The sequence below is a fragment of the Lethenteron reissneri genome, unplaced genomic scaffold, assembly GCF_015708825.2.
Source record: "Lethenteron reissneri isolate LAM-NWPU_2019-01 unplaced genomic scaffold, ASM1570882v1 scaffold_1220, whole genome shotgun sequence".
NCBI classification, from domain to species: domain Eukaryota; kingdom Metazoa; phylum Chordata; class Hyperoartia; order Petromyzontiformes; family Petromyzontidae; genus Lethenteron; species Lethenteron reissneri.
The window spans coordinates 2204-23837 of NW_026890916.1; the positions used below are offsets into that span (position 1 = coordinate 2204).

The following is a 21634-nucleotide window of genomic DNA, read 5'->3' on the forward strand; positions in this document are numbered from 1 at the left end:
ACACTGGTCATGGTAGACACAGCCCATGGTAGACACTGCCCATGGTGGACAATGTCTGTGGTGGACGCTGTTCATGGTGGACACTGCCCATGGTGGACACTGCCCATGGTGGACAATGCCCATGGTGGACACTTGCCCTAGTGGACACTTATCATGGTAGACACTCCCCATGGCAGACACTGCCCATGGTGGACACTGCCCCATGGCAGACACTCGGTTGAATTTCCACCCCAGGTGGCACTGCCCACTATCCCCCCCCCTACCCAACTTGCCCCCCCACCAGCTACCCCCCCCCCCCTCACGGACTGAGAAGCGGTAGGGAGGGGGGGGCCCCCCCGCACTCACCCGACGATGCAGCAGAGGACGCACATGAGCACGCTCATTGTGCCCGAGACGTGAGAGGTCTGCGTCGTGACCAGCAGCTGGCAGTGCGGGCACACCATGCGCATGGGGTACGGCTGGGGCACCTCGCTGTGCAGCAGCGTCAGCGCCTGGCCCGCCGCCGACGGCACGACCATCGTGGGGCCCGCGGGACCGCCGGGCCCCCCTGCCGCCAAGGGCTGGCCGTACGCAGGGTAGGGGCCCACGGGCTGCGGCGGGTAGAAGGCTGGTCGGAGAACGGAGGGGGAGGCGGGCGGAGAGGGGGACGCTGTTGATTTACCATTGTTGTGGTGGTTGTTGTTGTTGTTGGTGATTGATATACATAAGATGAAAATGCATTCGCCTGCACCATCCCTTTCAGATGGAACATCTCGTTTTGGCAAGGGTGTCCAGAGTGTCAGGTGACGAGACGCCAAACACGTAATGACGCGGTGTACAAACACAACATACACACAAAGGTAAAGACCCCCCCCCCCCCCGTAGCTTGTAACAGACTGTTGGGCCAAGTGCAGTAAGCGAGCGCCTATGAAGGCCGGCACGGCACACGAGGCGGTGGGTAACCAGCACCACGCCCGGCCGTGTTTGTCTCCCGAGTGGCGATGTTTACACACCGCACCAGGTACTCATTTGAGGCCGAGTCGACCTAGGAGAGGCCCAGGACCGGTTCAGATCATCGTCACCGGTGTTAGCCGTGAGCGGGAATCGAACTCGGTCGCTGGGTTCATAGCGCAAAGCAATAACCACTACATTACCACTACGCAATCACTATAACACACACAAAGCAAACATGTAATGACACTTACGCAAACTAATTAATAATGTAACATGTACTGTACAGAACACACTGATACAATGAACATCAGCATGTAGTCAAACACAAAGACAAAGATCCCTCATTTTGCCTGAACATACTTTTGGGGCAACTGCTGTTAGCGAGCACCTATGAAGGTCAGCACGGCACACGAGGGAGTGGGTGGCCAGAACCACGCCCGGCCGCCTTTGTCTCCCCAGTGGTGATGTTTGCACACCGCACAAGGTACTCACTTGAGGCCAAGTTGACCTAGGGGAGGCCAAAGGGCGATTCAAATAATCGTTATTGGTGTTGGCCATGAGCAGAAAATTGAACCAGCGCACCGTTCTCCATTTTTTTTTAACCAATTAAAGCCAACGGAGCTCAAATATGACGTCACAAAGCTCTGCCCCCCCCCCCAAATAAAACATGCTTCAAATTGCTTTAAACTATTGTCATTGTAGTGCGTATTTAATGTGCTGCTGCACTCTGATGTTGGAGGAGAAAACATTTATTAAAAGTCTATTTAATTAAGTAGAACGTGTTGTCTATATTTATTTAAAGTTGCGCATGTTGATGTGACGTCACATTTCTCACCCCCCCCCCCCTCGTCACACACCGTCACAAATGTCTGACCCCCCCCCCCCCCAGGTGCATGACGTCATTTATGGACGGCCCCATCGCTCTTTTTTATCAGAAGCGACCTGGCCACAAATTTTTGCTCAACGTAGTGGCTTATCCATGTGGAAAATTACAACAGCCGATTACTCTAAGCGCATGTTCCAAAATGTGGACGTAAAAAACCGGAGGAACCGGAGAAAAATCCACGCGACCACGGGGAGAGAGACACGCAAACTCCACATATACAGCAGGCGTCAGGGTCGGGACCGAATCCACGACCTTCTGCCTACCTGGCGAGGCAGTTAACATCTCGCCACTGCAGCACACACATATAGCAAACACAGTAATGACATACTCTTTGGTTCACTCGGTAAAGTCACGTAGGTAGAAAAATATAATAAAATAAAGTACGTAGAAAAATAAAATTAAATAATGTTATTTTATTAATCTACCTACATGACTTACCAAAAGAACCAAAGAGTATGGATTCCTGCAGTCACGAAAGCTTCAAATCAAGACAGTAATGACAGTTACGCAAAAATCAATGTAAAATATACCGTAAACATTGACCATAACACTGCAGTCAAACTCACACGCACACATATCTAATTAAATGGTGCCTGCTGCCGTATATCAATTCTAATCGGGGATACGCAGACCCTTGGGGGTACGTGGCAACGTCCCAGGGGGTACATGAGGGGATCTATAAATGTGTGAAGTGATATCATACATGAGAGTCACTGGTGAATAATCACGCATGCATAATAACTACGAGAATATTTTATCCATATGGTAACTGAGAACGATATCAAATACCTTTCTAAACTCATTGATCGTAAACGAGCACGAACAAACTACGCCACGTATGCAAAGCGTCCCGTTGAATTGATGTTATTTGCTTGCAGTATACTAGCGAATTAGAATGCCTCACAAAATTGACAATTGGTTAAACTATCGATGGTCATTATTCACGCATTTATTTCTCAGAACCGTGTTGGGTAAGGCAAGGTGGTACTCGGTTGAAAAAAAATTCAACAAGGAGGGTACAGTAGCCAACAAAGGTTGCCTTATTGAGTCGGCTTTGTTCGTAGAGGCACCAGGGGATGTGCACCCGTGTCCGATTGTTGTACTCCTATACTTTATTTACATTCACTTATTTACGTATCATCCACTTGCTTACGACGTTTCCCCTATCGTGCGCTCACAACGGCCGTTGTATTCGTTTGTTTGGTGCAACTTGACGACCTGCCCGCCCGCCCGCCCCTGATTGGACGTCTGTGAAAAAGCGCTTCGTAGCTCATCAGATTCCTCCGCCTCCAGCCTCAATAAGGATTCTGATGATTTTAGTCAAGGTTCTGATGCCAAGGCCTGGGGTTGAGCGCTTGCACGGTCGTTGAGCCACGCCGCGCACAAACGGAGCGTCACGATTCGACGAAATCGCATCGGCGGACTGCCTCCGGTTTTACGACGGTGGTCCGATTTTCACAAACGATCTGCACTTCCGCGACGCCTACACAACACGCCACCAACGGGTCGATCTTAACGGCGCCCAAACTCGACGTGCGACGCGTCTCCCGACACGAACGGCGCGTGAGCGGGAGCGGGGGGGGGGGGTCTGCCTTCCGACGTGACTTGGCGCGTGGCGGTTTCGTTATTCTCGAGCGCTTTGCTTTGGTGGATGTTTTCCCGTTGAGCCCTGTTACGTACGGCCGATGAAAGGAAAAACACATCGGCAAGCGTTGTTTCTCCCCTCTCCACCGTCTACGGGGAAAATAGGGGTACCGCTTTCCAACGACGGGGGGGGGGATTTTCGGGATCGCATTGTATCATAAAAACGGGGGGCCACCACCTGTATACAATTCCAATTGCATTGTACGATTACAATACTATTATACATGATCACAATTACAATATACAATTACATGATACAATTACAACATACAATTACAACCGCATTATGCGATTTCAATCGCATTCTACGATTACAATTACAATAGCTACACAACACGCACAGGATTACACAGAGAATAACAGCGTTCGCCATGAAGTAAGGCACCTCCACGCCCTGAACGAACGCGCGACGCGCGGCTCTCATCACCAACGGCGGTGCCCATTCCACATTCCCGTGGCCCGGAAGGCGTACCTGGTCCATACTCGCCGGGGGACGTTGGGTACCCCTGCTGGGGGGGGCCCATGGTGGGTGGGGTGGCAGAGTACGGGGGGAGGGCTGGGAACCAGCTGGGCTGAGTCTGCACGGGGAACTGTCCATCTGCAGCGACACACGTGAACACGCACACACACGCATGTAAAGACAAAGATCGCCCCGCATAGCCTGTAACAGACTGTTAGGGCGAGTGCCGTTCGCAAGCAGCACCTATGAAGGCCGGCATGGCACACGAGAGGATGGGTGACCAACACCGCGCCCCGGCCGCCTTTGTCTCCCCGGTGCCGATGTTTACACGCTGGTACAAATTTTTAAGGCTTAATCGAGCTAGGGGAGGCCCAAGACCGGTTCAGATATTCGCCGGCGAAGTTGGCCGTCAGCGGCAGATCGAGTTTCCTCGGGCAGTGTGCCGATCGCTGCGCAACCCCTCGAGCCACGCTCGCGCTCGTGCGCGCGCCCACTTCCCCACGCACGCACGCACGGACACGCGCCCACTTCCCCACGCACGCACGGACACGCACCCAGATCCACGTCCTCTTCACTATCGCGCGTCGCGCACGCTTTTAATTGGTCACGGCCCGTGTTCGCGCGCCTGACCACAACTAGACCGCAGATCCCAGCCCCTTGCACATCCCCGCGCCCCCTCTGCCACGACCACGCCTGGACGCTACGAACGGGCGCCCCGCTGTCACCAGCGACCCGCGACAGCAGTAATAACAGCGGCCATTATCTGCTCTGCACATCGCGCAGCTGAGACCAGAACATATCCCCGCTTTTAGATCATCTACTTCCCCAATATCTTTGTAAACATTTGCTAAATAATGATACTTATCATGGTTACTGCGTTTGATGCGGACTGTGCCATTCATGGAGGCCCTGCTCGGGGCAATAACGGCTTATCGACGACAACTATTTGTTGGTAAACAATTGCACGATCATAATACCGAATAGCACGGTTGGCTTTGTACGGTGCGAAAGAAGTTCAACAAACATATCCATCATCATCCACCATCATCATAAGCAGCCATGGTCAATCTACTGCTGGATCCAGGCCTCCCTCCCAAGACGCCATTGCCGCCACCACCCCTCACAAAACCGTGCGATGTAACAATGCTGAAAATCCCTCGTACGAGGTTACATCGACGATAGCTTGGGGCACCAACCGGTTTCATCGCTCCATCTCCCCGTTGGACATCCTCTATGATGCGGTAAAATGCTTGCATAATTATAATAAAAATTCTTATAATTAGTATATTAATGTCAACTTGCTCATTCAGAAAAGCTTCATCGAGAAGATGCTTTTTTATTTATTCAGGTGGGCATTGATTGGTATGTTTAGCCGATTTCTTTTCATTGAACGAGCATCTTGTGATTCGTGATTAGTTGACTCCCAGCGAGCGCGCAGCTGTTGCCAACGCCCAGTGAGGCTGAACGCGACCTCCACCGAAATGTTCGACGAAATCAACAAACCAAATCAGGTGGCACGTGAAGTGCGTCAGGGTGCGTCAGAGCGCGCCAGGCGGATCGGTTGCCCTGCACGTGCTTGAGGAGTAGGCTGTTGCATTGCTGTGTGGTTACGTGGGCTGACATCCACTAACTCTCTGGTATATATCTGGTGCTCTAATTGTGTAAAAGCATTCGTTAAATAAATGATAAAAGGTGGCACATTTGCCTCCCACGTGACAGAGGTCGCAACCGGGTACCCGATACCCGTACCCTACCCGATACCCGGCTACCCGGCCGGGTACGGGTACCCGTTTGCGACCCTGGTGCGGCCGAGTACGGGTAGGCCGTGAGTCACTGGTGAGTCACCGTTTGTCACTCATTTCCCAACGTCTTGTCTCTTCTCACAATTCAAGTTCCTAGAATCAACCCACCCGCGCCTGCAACATGGCTTCATCCCAGAGGTCGCAATCAGGTACCCGATACCCGTACCCTACCCGTACCCGGCCGGGTACGAGTAGGGTACGGTGTACGGCCGGGTACGGGTACGGCCGGGTACGGGTACGGCCGGGTACGGGTACCCGTTGGCGACCCTGGTGCGGCCGGGTACGGGTAAGGAATCAAAACCCGTTTGGCGACCTCTGCCACGTGACCACCTTGTTTGATTGGCTCTGTCGGGTGTGTGGTGGTAGTTTAAAAAAAAAAGTAACCGATACTTGCACCCACGAGATCAAACGAAAGAAACAAATAATGAATCAGGCGCAGTTGCATTTTGACGAACCTTTTTGTGGTTGTTGTTATTGTCGCCGTTGTTGTCAAGAAGTGTTGATGAAGGGGGCGATACTCGTCCTTTTGCTCTCGCGTCGAAATGCGTCACCCAATAAGCGATGCGCGTTTGGGTTTAGGCCGCGACGTGCCATTCGTACGTACGTGTGTATGTTGAACTTCTTTCGCACCGTATGTAGGCAACCGCACTAAATTGGAGGTGCGGGGAAAGGGCAATGACCTAAACACAAAAAGAAATGCTAAAGAAATTAGCTTTCAATCTAGATTTAAAAGTGCATCGCTCCAGTGGCTTCCTGATATCGGAAGGCAGAGTACAGCCGACGGCCAGAGAAGTGCATCTGAAAGCGTTCGATGTGGTGACCGTCTTTGTTTGATGGTTAGCTAAAAGCTGTTGCGAGGATAACTGGAGTTAGCGTGATGATGGTTTACACTCCTTGACGAAATCAGCAAGCTCTTGTGGTTCATTTGTGGCAAGCATCTTCTTCAGCAGTGTTATATACATTAGGGTGGGTAGAATAATACATAGTGTAATATTACAATGTATAAGGTGGTTTATAGCAATACAGTATATAATTTAATGTTGGGTTTGTCTATGGCAGTATATAGTACGGTGTAGACTCGTGTGATGTAAGAGAATAAAGTTTAGATGGAAGCATATTAGATATTTTTTACGACGTAGAATTGTAATGTATTACTTACTGTAACTCAGCTTATTGTAGAGTATATTTAGTATACTGATGATACTATGCAGTTTATACTTTAGTTGTTTACGTGGTGGTTTTAGTTACTGCAGCTACATACTATTAACACTCCTTCCCTTTATTAATGCTACCCCTATCCCCTATCTTTGATGCTGCTAATCCTGCATAATGCACGGGCATAAGTAGTAATATTCACATACCTGCATTTCCCATATCCCCTCCCTTTGATGCTGCTAATCTGCATAATGCACGGGCATAAGTAGTACTAATCACATACCTGCATTTCCCATATCCCTTCCCTTTGATGCTGCTAATCCTGCATAATGCACGGTCATAAGTAGTACTAATCACATATCTGCATTTCCCATAAATATGCTAAATTCCTCTTGATATGCATATTCTTCTGTCAAGGCGCCCTTTTCCCCCCTTCCAACTCAGCTTATATATATGCTCCAAGCACGTGTGCTGTTTCATTCAGACGCTGTCGCCTCGACAGACCTGGTTTTCACCTGAGGACGGCTGCTTGCGTTGTGGCCGAAACGGCGTGAGAATTGTTTTATTATGTTTTATTTTTATTATTGTATTACTTCCCTTCTACGTGACTTTACCGAAAGAACCAAGAAGATGAATCCCTGCAGTCACGAAAGCTTAAAATCGAAATTGTGGCAAGCACTTCACGTGTAATGAGTGCGACCTTATAACGTATTCGTTCGGCAACCGGAAGCCAACGCAGCTAGGCGAGCACTGCATGGACATGGTCGGCACTTTGCAGTACCCGTCACGACACGTGCCAAAGAGTTTTTTACAAGCCGCAACTTGGTAATGTTTTTGCCAAACTTCCCGTAGAGTAGCGAGTTGTAATAATCGAGCCTTGTTGATACGACGCGCCGTGTGTGCCGGCGATCCGCTGCGCGTGCCGCGAGCTCCTTCAGGAAACCGAACCCAGCGGGTGCTCGGGTGACCGAAACTAAGCTCCTGAAGAGAATGACGCCGAGGGAGAATTCGGTTCCCGGAAAAAAAGCTCCCACGGCAGGCAGAGCGAAACGTCGTCCGCCGAATGCAAAAGATACTGGGCGGAATCGGGCGAGACCAGAAAAACACCGCCGTAGAGCCGTACAGCGCCACCTCGGCAATGGATCTAACCCAAAAAACCCCATTTATTTTGGATAATACTGTTCGCGACAGCCTACGTGTTAGACTGAATTGGAGAGCTACTTTGCCCCCAAAGTATCTCTCCAATTCTAGACCACTTCTTCAAAAAATATTTTTTTAAAGATGAATAATTAACAGCTGCATGGGTGCACTCGCCTCGGGACAGAGTCCACTGTTGATAGAGACGGGGGTGCTCGCGGATTTACTGAGGCCAATCTCCCACCATCGAGTCGCGTTCTCCTCCTCGCCTCTCCAATCATCACGGTGGTTGCTACTACAGCCGCTCTCCCACCACCTTGCTGATCTTGTCAAGAAGCAGAAACCATCATGCGAACTTGGGTCATCCTCACAGCGGCTTTTGGCTGGCCATCGAACAAAGAGGGTTACCGCATCGCGCACTTTTGTGTGCGCTTCTGCGGCCGTCTGGAAACCTCTTCCTTCGGATATTAGGAAGCCACTGGAGCGATGCACTTTTAAATCATCTCGATTGACAAACCCATTTCTTGAGAACTGCTTTTTGTGTGGAGTTTACAGTCCTTATCCCGCACCTCCGATTAGGGGAGAGCGGCGGTGCGGTGGATCCGCACATCACGCTACGAACCCGGCGACCTCAGTTCGATTCGCGGCCACTGGTCCTGGAGGTCTCGCCGAGGGCAACTCAGCCACACATGAGTGTCTGGTGGGTGCCGTGTGTAACCATCAGGACTAGGGAACCAACACGGCCAACTAGGGTGCTGGCCACACCACCGAACCATGCGAGGCGCCGCTAACAGCAATTGGCTTGTAGGCCACTGTGGATTACAAGGCTAAACAAATGGCTCTGTCTTTCGCTGTCCATATGCTATTGGTGTAGTTTGTTGTCCTTCCCCTGTACCTCCGATTTGCACAGTTGACTAGGTATGATGTAAAAGAAGTTCAACATACATAGGTATAAACATACCAGCCCCACTCAATCACACCTTTAACCGTTCATCATGACTATCGCCGTAATAATTTAAGACTTCCGTTGTCATTTCCTGTCGGGAAGTCCAACCGAAACATTGCAATCACCCTTACGTACAATGCACAGAGACACACAAATGATGCAAGGACGCCGTGAGGCAGACACAGAGACACAGGGGACAAGCTGGAGACACAAAGACACACTGGGACAGACAAACGTGAGACGCAGGCACAGATGGGAGAGATCTGGAGACACTGGAGACCCTGGCGATGCCGACCTTGTCCGGGCTGTGGCATCGACTTGGTGTCACCGAGCAATGGCCCAGTCATTCCTGGAGGCCCCTTGGGGGCGGGGGTTGCCGACGGGGCGGTGGGCACCGAGGGGCCCACGGGGTAGGGCTCCTGGTACGGTGGGGGCGGCTCCGACGCCATGGTCTCCTCTTGGGGTCTGCTCGCTCACAGCGCAGAAACACGCAGCAGAAGCAGCAGCGGCGTCGTCAACTCCCTACAGCTGGGTCCACACTTCAGCGATTTGGCTACGCGACTTGATTGCACGCAACTGAACCGCTTCACACATGGACGTCTCTGCAACGAGTTGCGAGCAGTTGTTCACATCCGGTTTCTGCTTACGGTAAGGTTGTGAATCCTCGACTCTCAAGCGGCGATCCGCTCAGAGATTCGTAGCGGCACGGTCCATGCCCGCTGCATGCTGCATACGCACAGCTGCGATCGGACATATTACAATCCCGCCTGGATTACACGCCATGCCATCTCCTCATCCCGCACCTGCTTGCTTAAATGTTGACAAAGTAGTCGCGGCGATATTGAGTCACGCGACTAAGGCCCGGCTTGCCTAACGCGCTCGTTCTTGCCTAGCCATCTCTCAGCTACAGACCAGTTTCGATACAGAATCTCCATTTTAGAATCTCACCCAGATCCGGAAGAATGCTGGTGAACAGTGGAATAACGTGGACGTGCAGAATAAATACCTCAATCGATCCCCAAAACATCGCACCTGCTGGCTTTGGACATTCCTCGAAGACACTGGTGAAGCTATCAACCAAATGTAGCCCTATATGTACCATATAGATACACAGAGATACGCAGAGACTCATAGAGATACATTATACACCCACGACAATGCATAGGATACCCATAGAGACATAGATACTCATAGAGAAACATTTAAGACACGCCACCGTGTGATTGTGGCGATGCAACACAAACTATGAACCATATAGTAAACACATACAGACACACAGGTATAGGAAGAGGCTCAGAGAAAATTAGAGACCCATGAAAATATATAGAGACCCACAGAGACACAGGTATCAATCGAGACTCATAAAGACAAGCCACAGTATGATCATAATCATGCCACCCAAACTATGGACCATATAGTCAACCAATGTAGTCTACAATCCATCCACAGAGGAGTAATAGTAAAAATTACACAAACTCTCGCCTGAAGTCTTCTTGTCGTTGCTAGCAGACCTCGAAATTTAGATCCTGAACATTATATATATATATTTTTTATTTCACCAGATAAGGCCCACTGAGCTCGACGCTCAGCGCCACGTCATCGCCCCCATCAACGTTCAGCTTTGCGCCTGCCGCCCCCCCCGCCCCCCCAAACTGCACGGCTTGTTTCGTAAAGGGGAATTTTTCAAACGAACTCGTTTCACTCATCGGTTGAATGAAGGCAGCTCCTGAGTGAACAGTGCAAATGCTGTGAGTATGCGTGCGATGCGGACAGTGATTACTGCACACAACTAAAACTCACCGCAACTAAATTGGGGACCGTGCTTCGTTTGGCCAAAATCCAGCTTCTGAGAATGAAAACATCGGTTTGACTGCCACGCCATGAACATTCAACAGTGGGTGGGAAAGTGCTGCCATCTACTGTGTGTGTACACCTCAGGGTTCACTTGAAGGGATCATGAGAGGTAGCTCTGTTGTATCCGCTCCCGCAGGCCATTGCACCTGAGCATATCACTAGCAACTGGGAAACTTGGGCATGGAGCATTCTGCTCCGCATACCCGGAGTCGCATGATGGCTCCAGGGGTGTGTCTTATCAGTTGGCGCAGCCCAATCTTCCAAATCCCTCCGTAAACACGATCATATTTTTCCCGACACTGTGTTTGGCACAGATTTATAACCGACGCCACGGTGGTGATATTTTTGTCCCGACACTGTTTGACCACCGTTCAATTCCGCGATTGACTAACAATAAATATTTCACCGATCGATGCCGATGGGCGGTAATGGTGATTGAAAGGGGGGGGGGGGGGCTGGGTAATGATGCAGCCTGAAACGTCGAACGACAAGCCGTTTTACGAGCGGCTGCGCAATGAGGGCAGCCCAAATTTCCTCGCCTGCAAAACCGTTGTTCGAGTACATTAGGGGTCCCCAACGGCAGCGTTGGCCCGTCATCAGCAAAACCGGTGCGGCACACAGTGGCTTCAGGGAAGAGAGGGGTGGTTGGTGGGGGGTGTGCAAGGGTCAGGCTTGCTAACACTGGCAAATCTGGGTGGCGCACCCGAGCACGTGAACATCCGCAAGGTGCGAAATCAAAGAGACGTCGCGCCCCGTAAAAAAAGCGAACGTCATTTTTTTTTTAAGTACCACGAGGGTGTCAATTTGTTCAACGGCGATCTGGAAACGTCCCCTTTCGTCAGATTTATATTTTTTTTTCGGCGAGAACGTGACCACGTCTCCAATTGCCATCGTCAAGCGGGGCGACTACTGCCGAGACGATGCGGGGGTGCGATGATGGATGTGTTTTGGCAGTTCCTCCAAAGAGATGTCAATGGGGCCCCCGTTCGTGGCATCAAGCCAGCTTCCAGAAAGTTCCACATTCTCTCGTGTGCCAATTATTTACCTTCTGATAAGTATGCCAATTATTTACCCAGGAATGCCTCACCGAGTCACAAGATGAGCATTTTAATACTTCTGGCATTTGGATTTTTCAAGTTCGAAGTATGAACTGATTTCCAGTAATTTTACAGCATCATTAGAATGCACAAGTCTCTTTTTTAAGCTGGTGGTGTGGGGGGGGGTCTTGCTACATTGGGATGGTCTGGCCAATTCGCCTGATGAGCGTTTAAGCTTCGCGTGGGAGCTAACAACACAAGAGGAGGTGACACTTCGACATCTCCTGGTCACACCAAAGACAAATATCCCCCGTATAACCTGTAACAGACTGTTGGGGCAAGTGCTGAAAGCGAGCACCTATGAAGGCCCGAATGACACACGAGGAGGTGGGTGTCCAACACCATGCCTGACCGCCTTTGTCTCGCTAGTGGCGATGTTTACACACTGCACCATACTCTTTGGTTCTTTCGGTAAAGTCACGTAGGTATCAAATAAAATAAATCACGTTTCGGGCGCAACAGAAGCATCCATCATCAGTTACTCATTTGAGGCCGAGTCGACCTAGGGGAGACCTAGGACCCATTCAGATAATTGTCACTGGCGTTGGCCATGAGCGGGAATCGAACTCAGGTCGCCGGGTTTGTAGCGCAGCGCGCTAACCGCTACACTACCGCTACACTACCGCTCCCCACTAGCCACAACTTGCAGCCACACACCGATGACGCCCGGCAAGCCCTGGTGGTCCATGTAAGAAACCAGTCTCCAATTCCACATTCATGTGGCAGGTGTTACCTTCATAGTAAAAAAAAAAACTAGCGTTAACTTCTCACAGAATAGGTGCTCATTTTTTGGATCGTGGAGAGACGATATACCGCGTTGACATAAGGAAAGGTTAATGTGAATGCCACTTACACACACGGCCGATAGCTTATCGAAGAGTCCCTTTTGGTGAGACGGGACAAAACTGGTTACCATTATATTTTTTTTCATAAAAATTCGATTATGGATACATTTCATTACCAAATTTTTCAAATGTCCTTCTTGGGCTGTTACAAAAACAATCCGCTGTCAGGAAGTGACCGGATGGCTCACGGCGGCTCTGAGACCGGCGACGCTCAGAGAGACCCTGGCTTCGAATCCAGTTGTCTCAGCCCGGTCGGTGGTCATCCAATGACAGCACCACAAATACGCCACCACATTCAATTTAGTTCTGCATCTCCTAAATGTCACCTCTAAGAATTATATATATACTGCACATCAGTTGAACCCGCTTTGTGGTGAACGTTGACTCTCATACGCAGAGCGCCGCCCTCTGTTGCGTGCCTCAGAGGTAGCTCTGCGACATCATCTTCCGCGAGCCGTTCTCCAACGCAAAGAAGTCTTTGTTACTGCACGGAGGCGGCGAGAGTTCAGACGAGGATTCTTCATCCCGTGGCGTGACAAGAACGCTGGCTGCCCCGTGCTCTCGCACTGGCAGTCTGTACCTGGGCATATCTCACTGATGAGCCCTAATGCACACGAGCCCCGTTCAGTGGGGGGGGGGGGGGGGGGGCGCATTTCCGTATCAACACGGTAGATAAAGGCAGTAAAGCACGAGGGTGATGCAATGAAGGGAAGGTTTACACAGTGAAAGGGGCAGGCATATTCAGTGAAGGGCATGGCCATGATTTAAAAGGCATGGAGGTGCGTGCAGTCGAGGGTAAGTCCATGCAGTAAATATCACTTCTATGCAGTGAAGGGCAAGGCTGTATTAATGCAGTATTGGGTAATGCTACAGTAGAGGGCAATGCTTTGTCAATGCAGAACAGGGCAAGGCTGCATTACAGACAAGACTGTCTATGCAGTAAAGGGCTTTACAGTGTATATACAGTGAATGACTTTACTGTGTCTATGCAGTGGAGGGCATTACTATGTCTATTCAGTCCATGGCAAGGCTGTGTCCATGCATTGAAGGGCATTATTGTGTAAATGCAGCACAGGGCATTATTGTGTCTATGCAGTACTGGGCAAGGATGTGCAGCAAAAAGCAAGACTATATGCAGTGAAGAGCATTACTGTGTCAATGTAGTACAGGGCAAGGCTGTGTCCAATCAGTGAAGGGCATTAGTGTCAATGTTGTACAGGGCAAGGCTGTCTATGCAGTGAAGGGCATTACTGTGTTTTAACACAGTACAGGGCAAGGCTGTGTATATGCAGTGAAGGGCATTACTGTGTCAATGTTGTACAGGGCAAGGCTGTGTCTATGCAGTGAAGGGCATTATTGTGTCAATGTAGTACAGGCCAAGGCTGTGTATATGCAGTGAAGGGCATTACTGTGTCAATGTTGTACAGGGCAAGGCTGTGTATATGCAGTGAAGGTCATTATTGTGTCAATGTAGTACAGGGCAAGGCTGTGTATATGCAGTGAAGGGCATTACTGTGTCAATGTTGTACAGGGCAAGGCTGTCTATGCAGTGAAGGGCATTACTGTGTTTTAACGCAATACAGGGCAAGGCTGTGTATATGCAGTGAAGGGCATTACTGTGTCAATGTTGTACAGGGCAAGGCTGTCTTTGCAGTGAAGGGCATTACTGTGTTTTAACGCAGTACAGGGCAAGGCTGTGTATATGCAGTGAAGGGCATTACTGTGTTTTAACGCAGTACAGGGCAAGGCTGTGTATATGCAGTGAAGGGCATTACTGTGTCAGTGTAGTACAGGGCAAGGCTGTGTCCATGCAGTGAAGGGCATTACTGTGTCAATGTTGTACAGGGCAAGGCTGTCTTTGCAGTGAAGGGCATTACTGTGTTTTAACGCAGTACAGGGCAAGGCTGTGTCTATGCAGTGAAGGGCATTACTGTGTTTTAACGCAGTACAGGGCAAGGCTGTGTCTATGCAGTGAAGGGCATTACTGTGTTTTAACGCAGTACAGGGCAAGGCTGTCTATGCAGTGAAGGGCATTACTGTGTTTTAACGCAGTACAGGGCAAGGCTGTGTCTATGCAGTGAAGGGCATTACTGTGTTTTAACGCAGTACAGGGCAAGGCTGTCTATGCAGTGAAGGGCATTACTGTGTTTTAACGCAGTATAGGGCAAGGCTGTCTATGCAGTGAAGGGCATTACTGTGTTTTAACGCAGTACAGGGCAAGGCTGTGTATATGTAGTGAAGGGCATTACTGTGTTTTAACGCAGTACAGGGCAAGGCTGTGTATATGCAGTGAAGGGCATTACTGTGTTTTAACGCAGTACAGGGCAATGCTGTGTATATGCAGTGAAGGGCATTACTGTGTTTTAACGCAGTACAGGGCAAGGCTGTGTATATGCAGTGAAGGGCATTACTGTGTTTTAACGCAGTACAGGGCAAGGCTGTGTCTATGCAGTGAAGGGCATTACTGTGTTTTAACGCAGTACAGGGCAAGGCTGTGTCTATGCAGTGAAGGGCATTACTGTGTTTTAACGCAGTACAGGGCAAGGCTGTCTATGCAGTGAAGGGCATTACTGTGTTTTAACGCAGTACAGGGCAAGGCTGTGTCTATGCAGTGAAGGGCATTACTGTGTTTTAACGCAGTACAGGGCAAGGCTGTGTCTATGCAGTGAAGGGCATTACTGTGTTTTAACGCAGTACAGGGCAAGGCTGTCTATGCAGTGAAGGGCATTACTGTGTTTTAACGCAGTACAGGGCAAGGCTGTGTCTATGCAGTGAAGGGCATTACTGTGTTTTAACGCAGTATAGGGCAAGGCTGTGTATATGCAGTGAAGGGCATTACTGTGTTTTAACGCAGTGAAGGGCAAGGCTGTCTATGCAGTGAAGGGCATTACTGTGTTTTAACGCAGTATAGGGCAAGGCTGTGTCTATGCAGTGAAGGGCATTACTGTGTTTTAACGCAGTACAGGGCAAGGCTGTCTATGCAGTGAAGGGCATTACTGTGTTTTAACGCAGTACAGGGCAAGGCTGTGTCTATGCAGTGAAGGGCATTACTGTGTTTTAACGCAGTATAGGGCAAGGCTGTGTATATGCAGTGAAGGGCATTACTGTGTTTTAACGCAGTGAAGGGCAAGGCTGTGTCTATGCAGTGAAGGGCATTACTGTGTTTTAACGCAGTATAGGGCAAGGCTGTGTCTATGCAGTGAAGGGCATTACTGTGTTTTAACGCAGTATAGGGCAAGGCTGTGTCTATGCAGTGAAGGGCATTACTGTGTTTTAACGCAGTATAGGGCAAGGCTGTGTCTATGCAGTGAAGGGCATTACTGTGTTTTAACGCAGTACAGGGCAAGGCTGTCTATGCAGTGAAGGGCATTACTGTGTTTTAACGCAGTATAGAGCAAGGCTGTGTCTATGCAGTGAAGGGCATTACTGTGTTTTAACGCAGTATAGGGCAAGGCTGTGTCTATGCAGTGAAGGGCATTACTGTGTTTTAACGCAGTATAGGGCAAGACTGTCTATGCAGTGAAGGCCATTACTGTGTTTTAACGCAGTATAGGGCAAGGCTGTGTATATGCAGTGAAGGGCATTACTGTGTTTTAACGCAGTGAAGGGCAAGGCTGTCTATGCAGTGAAGGGCATTACTGTGTTTTAACGCAGTATAGGGCAAGGCTGTCTATGCAGTGAAGGGCATTACTGTGTTTTAACGCAGTACAGGGCAAGGCTGTCTATGCAGTGAAGGGCATTACTGTGTTTTAACGCAGTATAGGGCAAGGCTGTCTATGCAGTGAAGGGCATTACTGTGTTTTAACGCAGTGAAGGGCAAGGCTGTCTATGCAGTGAAGGGCATTACTGTGTTTTAACGCAGTACAGGGCAAGGCTGTGTCTATGCAGTGAAGGGCATTACTGTTTTAACGCAGTACAGGGCAAGGCTGTCTATGCAGTGAAGGGCATTACTGTGTTTTTAACGCAGTACAGGGCAAGGCTGTCTATGCAGTGAAGGGCATTACTGTGTTTTAACGCAGTACAGGGCAAGGCTGTGTCTATGCAGTGAAGGGCATTACTGTGTTTTTAACGCAGTATAGGGCAAGGCTGTCTATGCAGTGAAGGGCATTACTGTGTTTTAACGCAGTACAGGGCAAGGCTGTGTCTATGCAGTGAAGGGCATTACTGTGTTTTAACGCAGTACAGGGCAAGGCTGTCTATGCAGTGAAGGGCATTACTGTGTTTTAACGCAGTACAGGGCAAGACTGTCTATGCAGTGAAGGGCATTACTGTGTTTTAACGCAGTACAGGGCAAGGCTGTGTCTATGCAGTGAAGGGCATTACTGTGTTTTAACGCAGTACAGGGCAAGGCTGTCTATGCAGTGAAGGGCATTACTGTGTTTTAACGCAGTACAGGGCAAGGCTGTGTCTATGCAGTGAATGGCATTACTGTGTTTTAACGCAGTACAGGGCAAGGCTGTCTATGCAGTGAAGGGCATTACTGTGTTTTAACGCAGTACAGGGCAAGGCTGTGTCTATGCAGTGAAGGGCATTACTGTGTTTTAACGCAGTACAGGGCAAGGCTGTCTTTGCAGTGAAGGGCATTACTGTGTTTTAACGCAGTACAGGGCAAGGCTGTCTATGCAGTGAAGGGCATTACTGTGTTTTAACGCAGTACAGGGCAAGGCTGTCTATGCAGTGAAGGGCATTACTGTGTTTTAACGCAGTACAGGGCAAGGCTGTGTCTATGCAGTGAAGGGCATTACTGTGTTTTAACGCAGTACAGGGCAAGGCTGTGTCTATGCAGTGAAGGGCATTACTGTGTTTTAACGCAGTACAGGGCAAGGCTGTCTATGCAGTGAAGGGCATTACTGTGTTTTAACGCAGTACAGGGCAAGGCTGTATCTATGCAGTGAAGGGCATTACTGTGTTTTAACGCAGTACAGGGCAAGGCTGTCTATGCAGTGAAGGGCATTACTGTGTTTAACGCAGTACAGGGCAAGGCTGTGTCTATGCAGTGAAGGGCATTACTGTGTTTTAACGCAGTACAGGGCAAGGCTGTCTATGCAGTGAAGGGCATTACTGTGTTTTAACGCAGTATAGGGCAAGGCTGTGTCTATGCAGTGAAGGGCATTACTGTGTTTTAACGCAGTATAGGGCAAGGCTGTGTCTATGCAGTGAAGGGCATTACTGTGGTTTAACGCAGTATAGGGCAAGACTGTCTATGCAGTGAAGGCCATTACTGTGTTTTAACGCAGTATAGGGCAAGGCTGTGTATATGCAGTGAAGGGCATTACTGTGTTTTAACGCAGTGAAGGGCAAGGCTGTCTATGCAGTGAAGGGCATTACTGTGTTTTAACGCAGTACAGGGCAAGGCTGTCTATGCAGTGAAGGGCATTACTGTGTTTTAACGCAGTATAGGGCAAGGCTGTGTCTATGCAGTGAAGGGCATTACTGTGTTTTAACGCAGTATAGGGCAAGGCTGTGTCTATGCAGTGAAGGGCATTACTGTGTTTTAACGCAGTATAGGGCAAGACTGTCTATGCAGTGAAGGCCATTACTGTGTTTTAACGCAGTATAGGGCAAGGCTGTGTATATGCAGTGAAGGGCATTACTGTGTTTTAACGCAGTGAAGGGCAAGGCTGTCTATGCAGTGAAGGGCATTACTGTGTTTTAACGCAGTATAGGGCAAGGCTGTCTATGCAGTGAAGGGCATTACTGTGTTTTAACGCAGTACAGGGCAAGGCTGTCTATGCAGTGAAGGGCATTACTGTGTTTTAACGCAGTATAGGGCAAGGCTGTCTATGCAGTGAAGGGCATTACTGTGTTTTAACGCAGTGAAGGGCAAGGCTGTCTATGCAGTGAAGGGCATTACTGTGTTTTAACGCAGTACAGGGCAAGGCTGTGTCTATGCAGTGAAGGGCATTACTGTTTTAACGCAGTACAGGGCAAGGCTGTCTATGCAGTGAAGGGCATTACTGTGTTTTAACGCAGTACAGGGCAAGGCTGTCTATGCAGTGAAGGGCATTACTGTGTTTTAACGCAGTACAGGGCAAGGCTGTGTCTATGCAGTGAAGGGCATTACTGTGTTTTAACGCAGTATAGGGCAAGGCTGTCTATGCAGTGAAGGGCATTACTGTGTTTTAACGCAGTACAGGGCAAGGCTGTGTCTATGCAGTGAAGGGCATTACTGTGTTTTAACGCAGTACAGGGCAAGGCTGTCTATGCAGTGAAGGGCATTACTGTGTTTTAACGCAGTACAGGGCAAGACTGTCTATGCAGTGAAGGGCATTACTGTGTTTTAACGCAGTACAGGGCAAGGCTGTGTCTATGCAGTGAAGGGCATTACTGTGTTTTAACGCAGTACAGGGCAGGCTGTCTATGCAGTGAAGGGCATTACTGTGTTTTAACGCAGTACAGGGCAAGGCTGTGTCTATGCAGTGAATGGCATTACTGTGTTTTAACGCAGTACAGGGCAAGGCTGTCTATGCAGTGAAGGGCATTACTGTGTTTTAACGCAGTACAGGGCAAGGCTGTGTCTATGCAGTGAAGGGCATTACTGTGTTTTAACGCAGTACAGGGCAAGGCTGTCTTTGCAGTGAAGGGCATTACTGTGTTTTAACGCAGTACAGGGCAAGGCTGTCTATGCAGTGAAGGGCATTACTGTGTTTTAACGCAGTACAGGGCAAGGCTGTCTATGCAGTGAAGGGCATTACTGTGTTTAACGCAGTACAGGGCAAGGCTGTGTCTATGCAGTGAAGGGCATTTACTGTGTTTTTAACGCAGTACAGGGCAAGGCTGTGTCTATGCAGTGAAGGGCATTACTGTGTTTTAACGCAGTACAGGGCAAGGCTGTCTATGCAGTGAAGGGCATTACTGTGTTTTAACGCAGTACAGGGCAAGGCTGTGTCTATGCAGTGAAGGGCATTACTGTGTTTTAACGCAGTACAGGGCAAGGCTGTCTTTGCAGTGAAGGCATTACTGTGTTTTAACGCAGTACAGGGCAAGGCTGTCTTTGCAGTGAAGGGCATTACTGTGTTTTAACGCAGTACAGGGCAAGGCTGTGTCTATGCAGTGAAGGGCATTACTGTGTTTTAACGCAGTACAGGGCAAGACTGTCTATGCAGTGAAGGGCATTACTGTGTTTAACGCAGTACAGGGCAAGGCTGTGCTGTGAAGGGGCAAGGCCGCCGAACCGGAGCGAGGCCTGGTGGCTCCGTTACCTCGACCCGTGACTACGACATTGATGACGGTGGCGACGGCGGTGGTGGTGATGCTGGTGGTGCTGGTGATGATGCTGGTGGTGGTGATGATGGTGTTGGTGGTGATGATGATGATGGTGTTAGTGGTGATGATGGTGTTGGTGGTGATGATGGTGTTGGTGGTGATGGTGGTGATGATGATGATGCTGGTGGTGATGATGGTGTTGGTGGTGATGATGGTGATGGTGGTGATGATGATGGTGGCGATGATGATGCTGGCGATGATGATGCTGGTGACGATGATGGTGACGATGATGGTGGTGTTGGTGGTGATGATGGTGGTGTTGGTGGTGATGATGGTGGTGGTGATGATGGTGCTGATGGTGGTGGTGGTGTTGGTGGTGGTGATGATGGTGGCGGTGATGGTGGCGGTGACGATGATGATGGTGACGATGATGGTGGTGACGATGATGATGGTGGTGACGATGCTGGTGGTGTGGGTGACGATGGTGATGATGACATCGCCACCGTGCCGCGTAACACACAAACCCCCACTCGCGGTGAACATCATCATCATCGTCATCGCGTGTAACTGAACCCCACTCGCCTCTCCCCCCCTCACCACATCATCTTCTCCCCTCACCACCAAATGTCTCTCACCCCTCACTCCTTCACCTCCTCCTCTTACCTCGTCCACTCCTCGGCGATCAAATCCTCCCCCTCCTCCTCCTCCTCGTCGTCGTCGTCGTCACCCCCACAGCGCAATGTTCACGCAGCCACACGTCCCGGATACGGACGATGATGATGATGGTGGTGTTGTTGTTGATGATGGTGGTGTTGTTGATGTTGTGGTTGGTGACGATTGTCGTCTTTAAACGGTGCCTGACACCGATCACTGTTATTAATATTACTCACGTGTCGCGATGATAGTCGATGTTAGCGAGTAGCCGTTGTCGGCAACGTGATGTGATGTCAATGTTATCCAAGGCGCTGCTGATACCCGTTGCTACTGTATCTTACAACGGAATTGACGATATCGGCGATGCTTTCTGTATCGATGGTAACCACCGACAATATTGATGGCGTTATCGATGACGGTGCAAATTGCGTTCGTGACCTTACTGCCGAGATGCTGCTGGTTGTATGCGTGAAAATAATATCGGTGGATTATTTGGTGATAATTGTTATATTGTCGCTCGCGGTCGCCTTGCCGATGATGAGGTGTTGATGTCTCCGGCCTCCGCACGCCACTCCTCCCGAGGGCCACGCGCCGAGGTGACGTCACCGAGGGGCGGGGCTGGGGAGCTGGTTCAGGGGGGGGGGGGTGGTGAACTCCCCCACCCCTCCACCCACCCCCCACCACCATGTCTCCCAACACAAAGTGGGGAGATCTTTGAGAGACGGTGGCTGGAGACACGAGGAGATGGAGATGCGCGGAGAGAGACACGATGAGATACACGGACAAACAGGCACGCTGCTTGGGAGACATGAATAGAGTAGCGCTGAAATCCACAGAGACATAGAGCGATCCACACACACGCATCAACACGGAGCTAGAGACATTGATACAAAGACAGACACACACACAGATAATAATGCACAGAGAGATGCAAATATACAGAGACACGAAGGGACAGTCAAATATATATGTAAGGAGATACACTCAGATGCAGACACATGAACACACAAAATGC

General features: G+C 49.8%; 1 protein-coding gene across 1 annotated transcript; it reads right to left on the reverse strand.

Moving 5' to 3' along the window:
- Positions 1-345: 345 nt before the first annotated feature.
- Positions 346-21207, reverse strand: LOC133361757 (cell death-inducing p53-target protein 1-like; the record flags this gene model as incomplete). The annotated part of the gene is made up of 4 exons (XM_061580754.1): positions 20629-21207; positions 9259-9435; positions 3936-4061; positions 346-607 (listed from the first exon to the last, which is right to left on the reverse strand). Coding segments are annotated over exons 2-4 (542 nt in total), but the record flags the coding sequence as incomplete, so codon positions are not given.
- Positions 21208-21634: the final 427 nt, after the last annotated feature.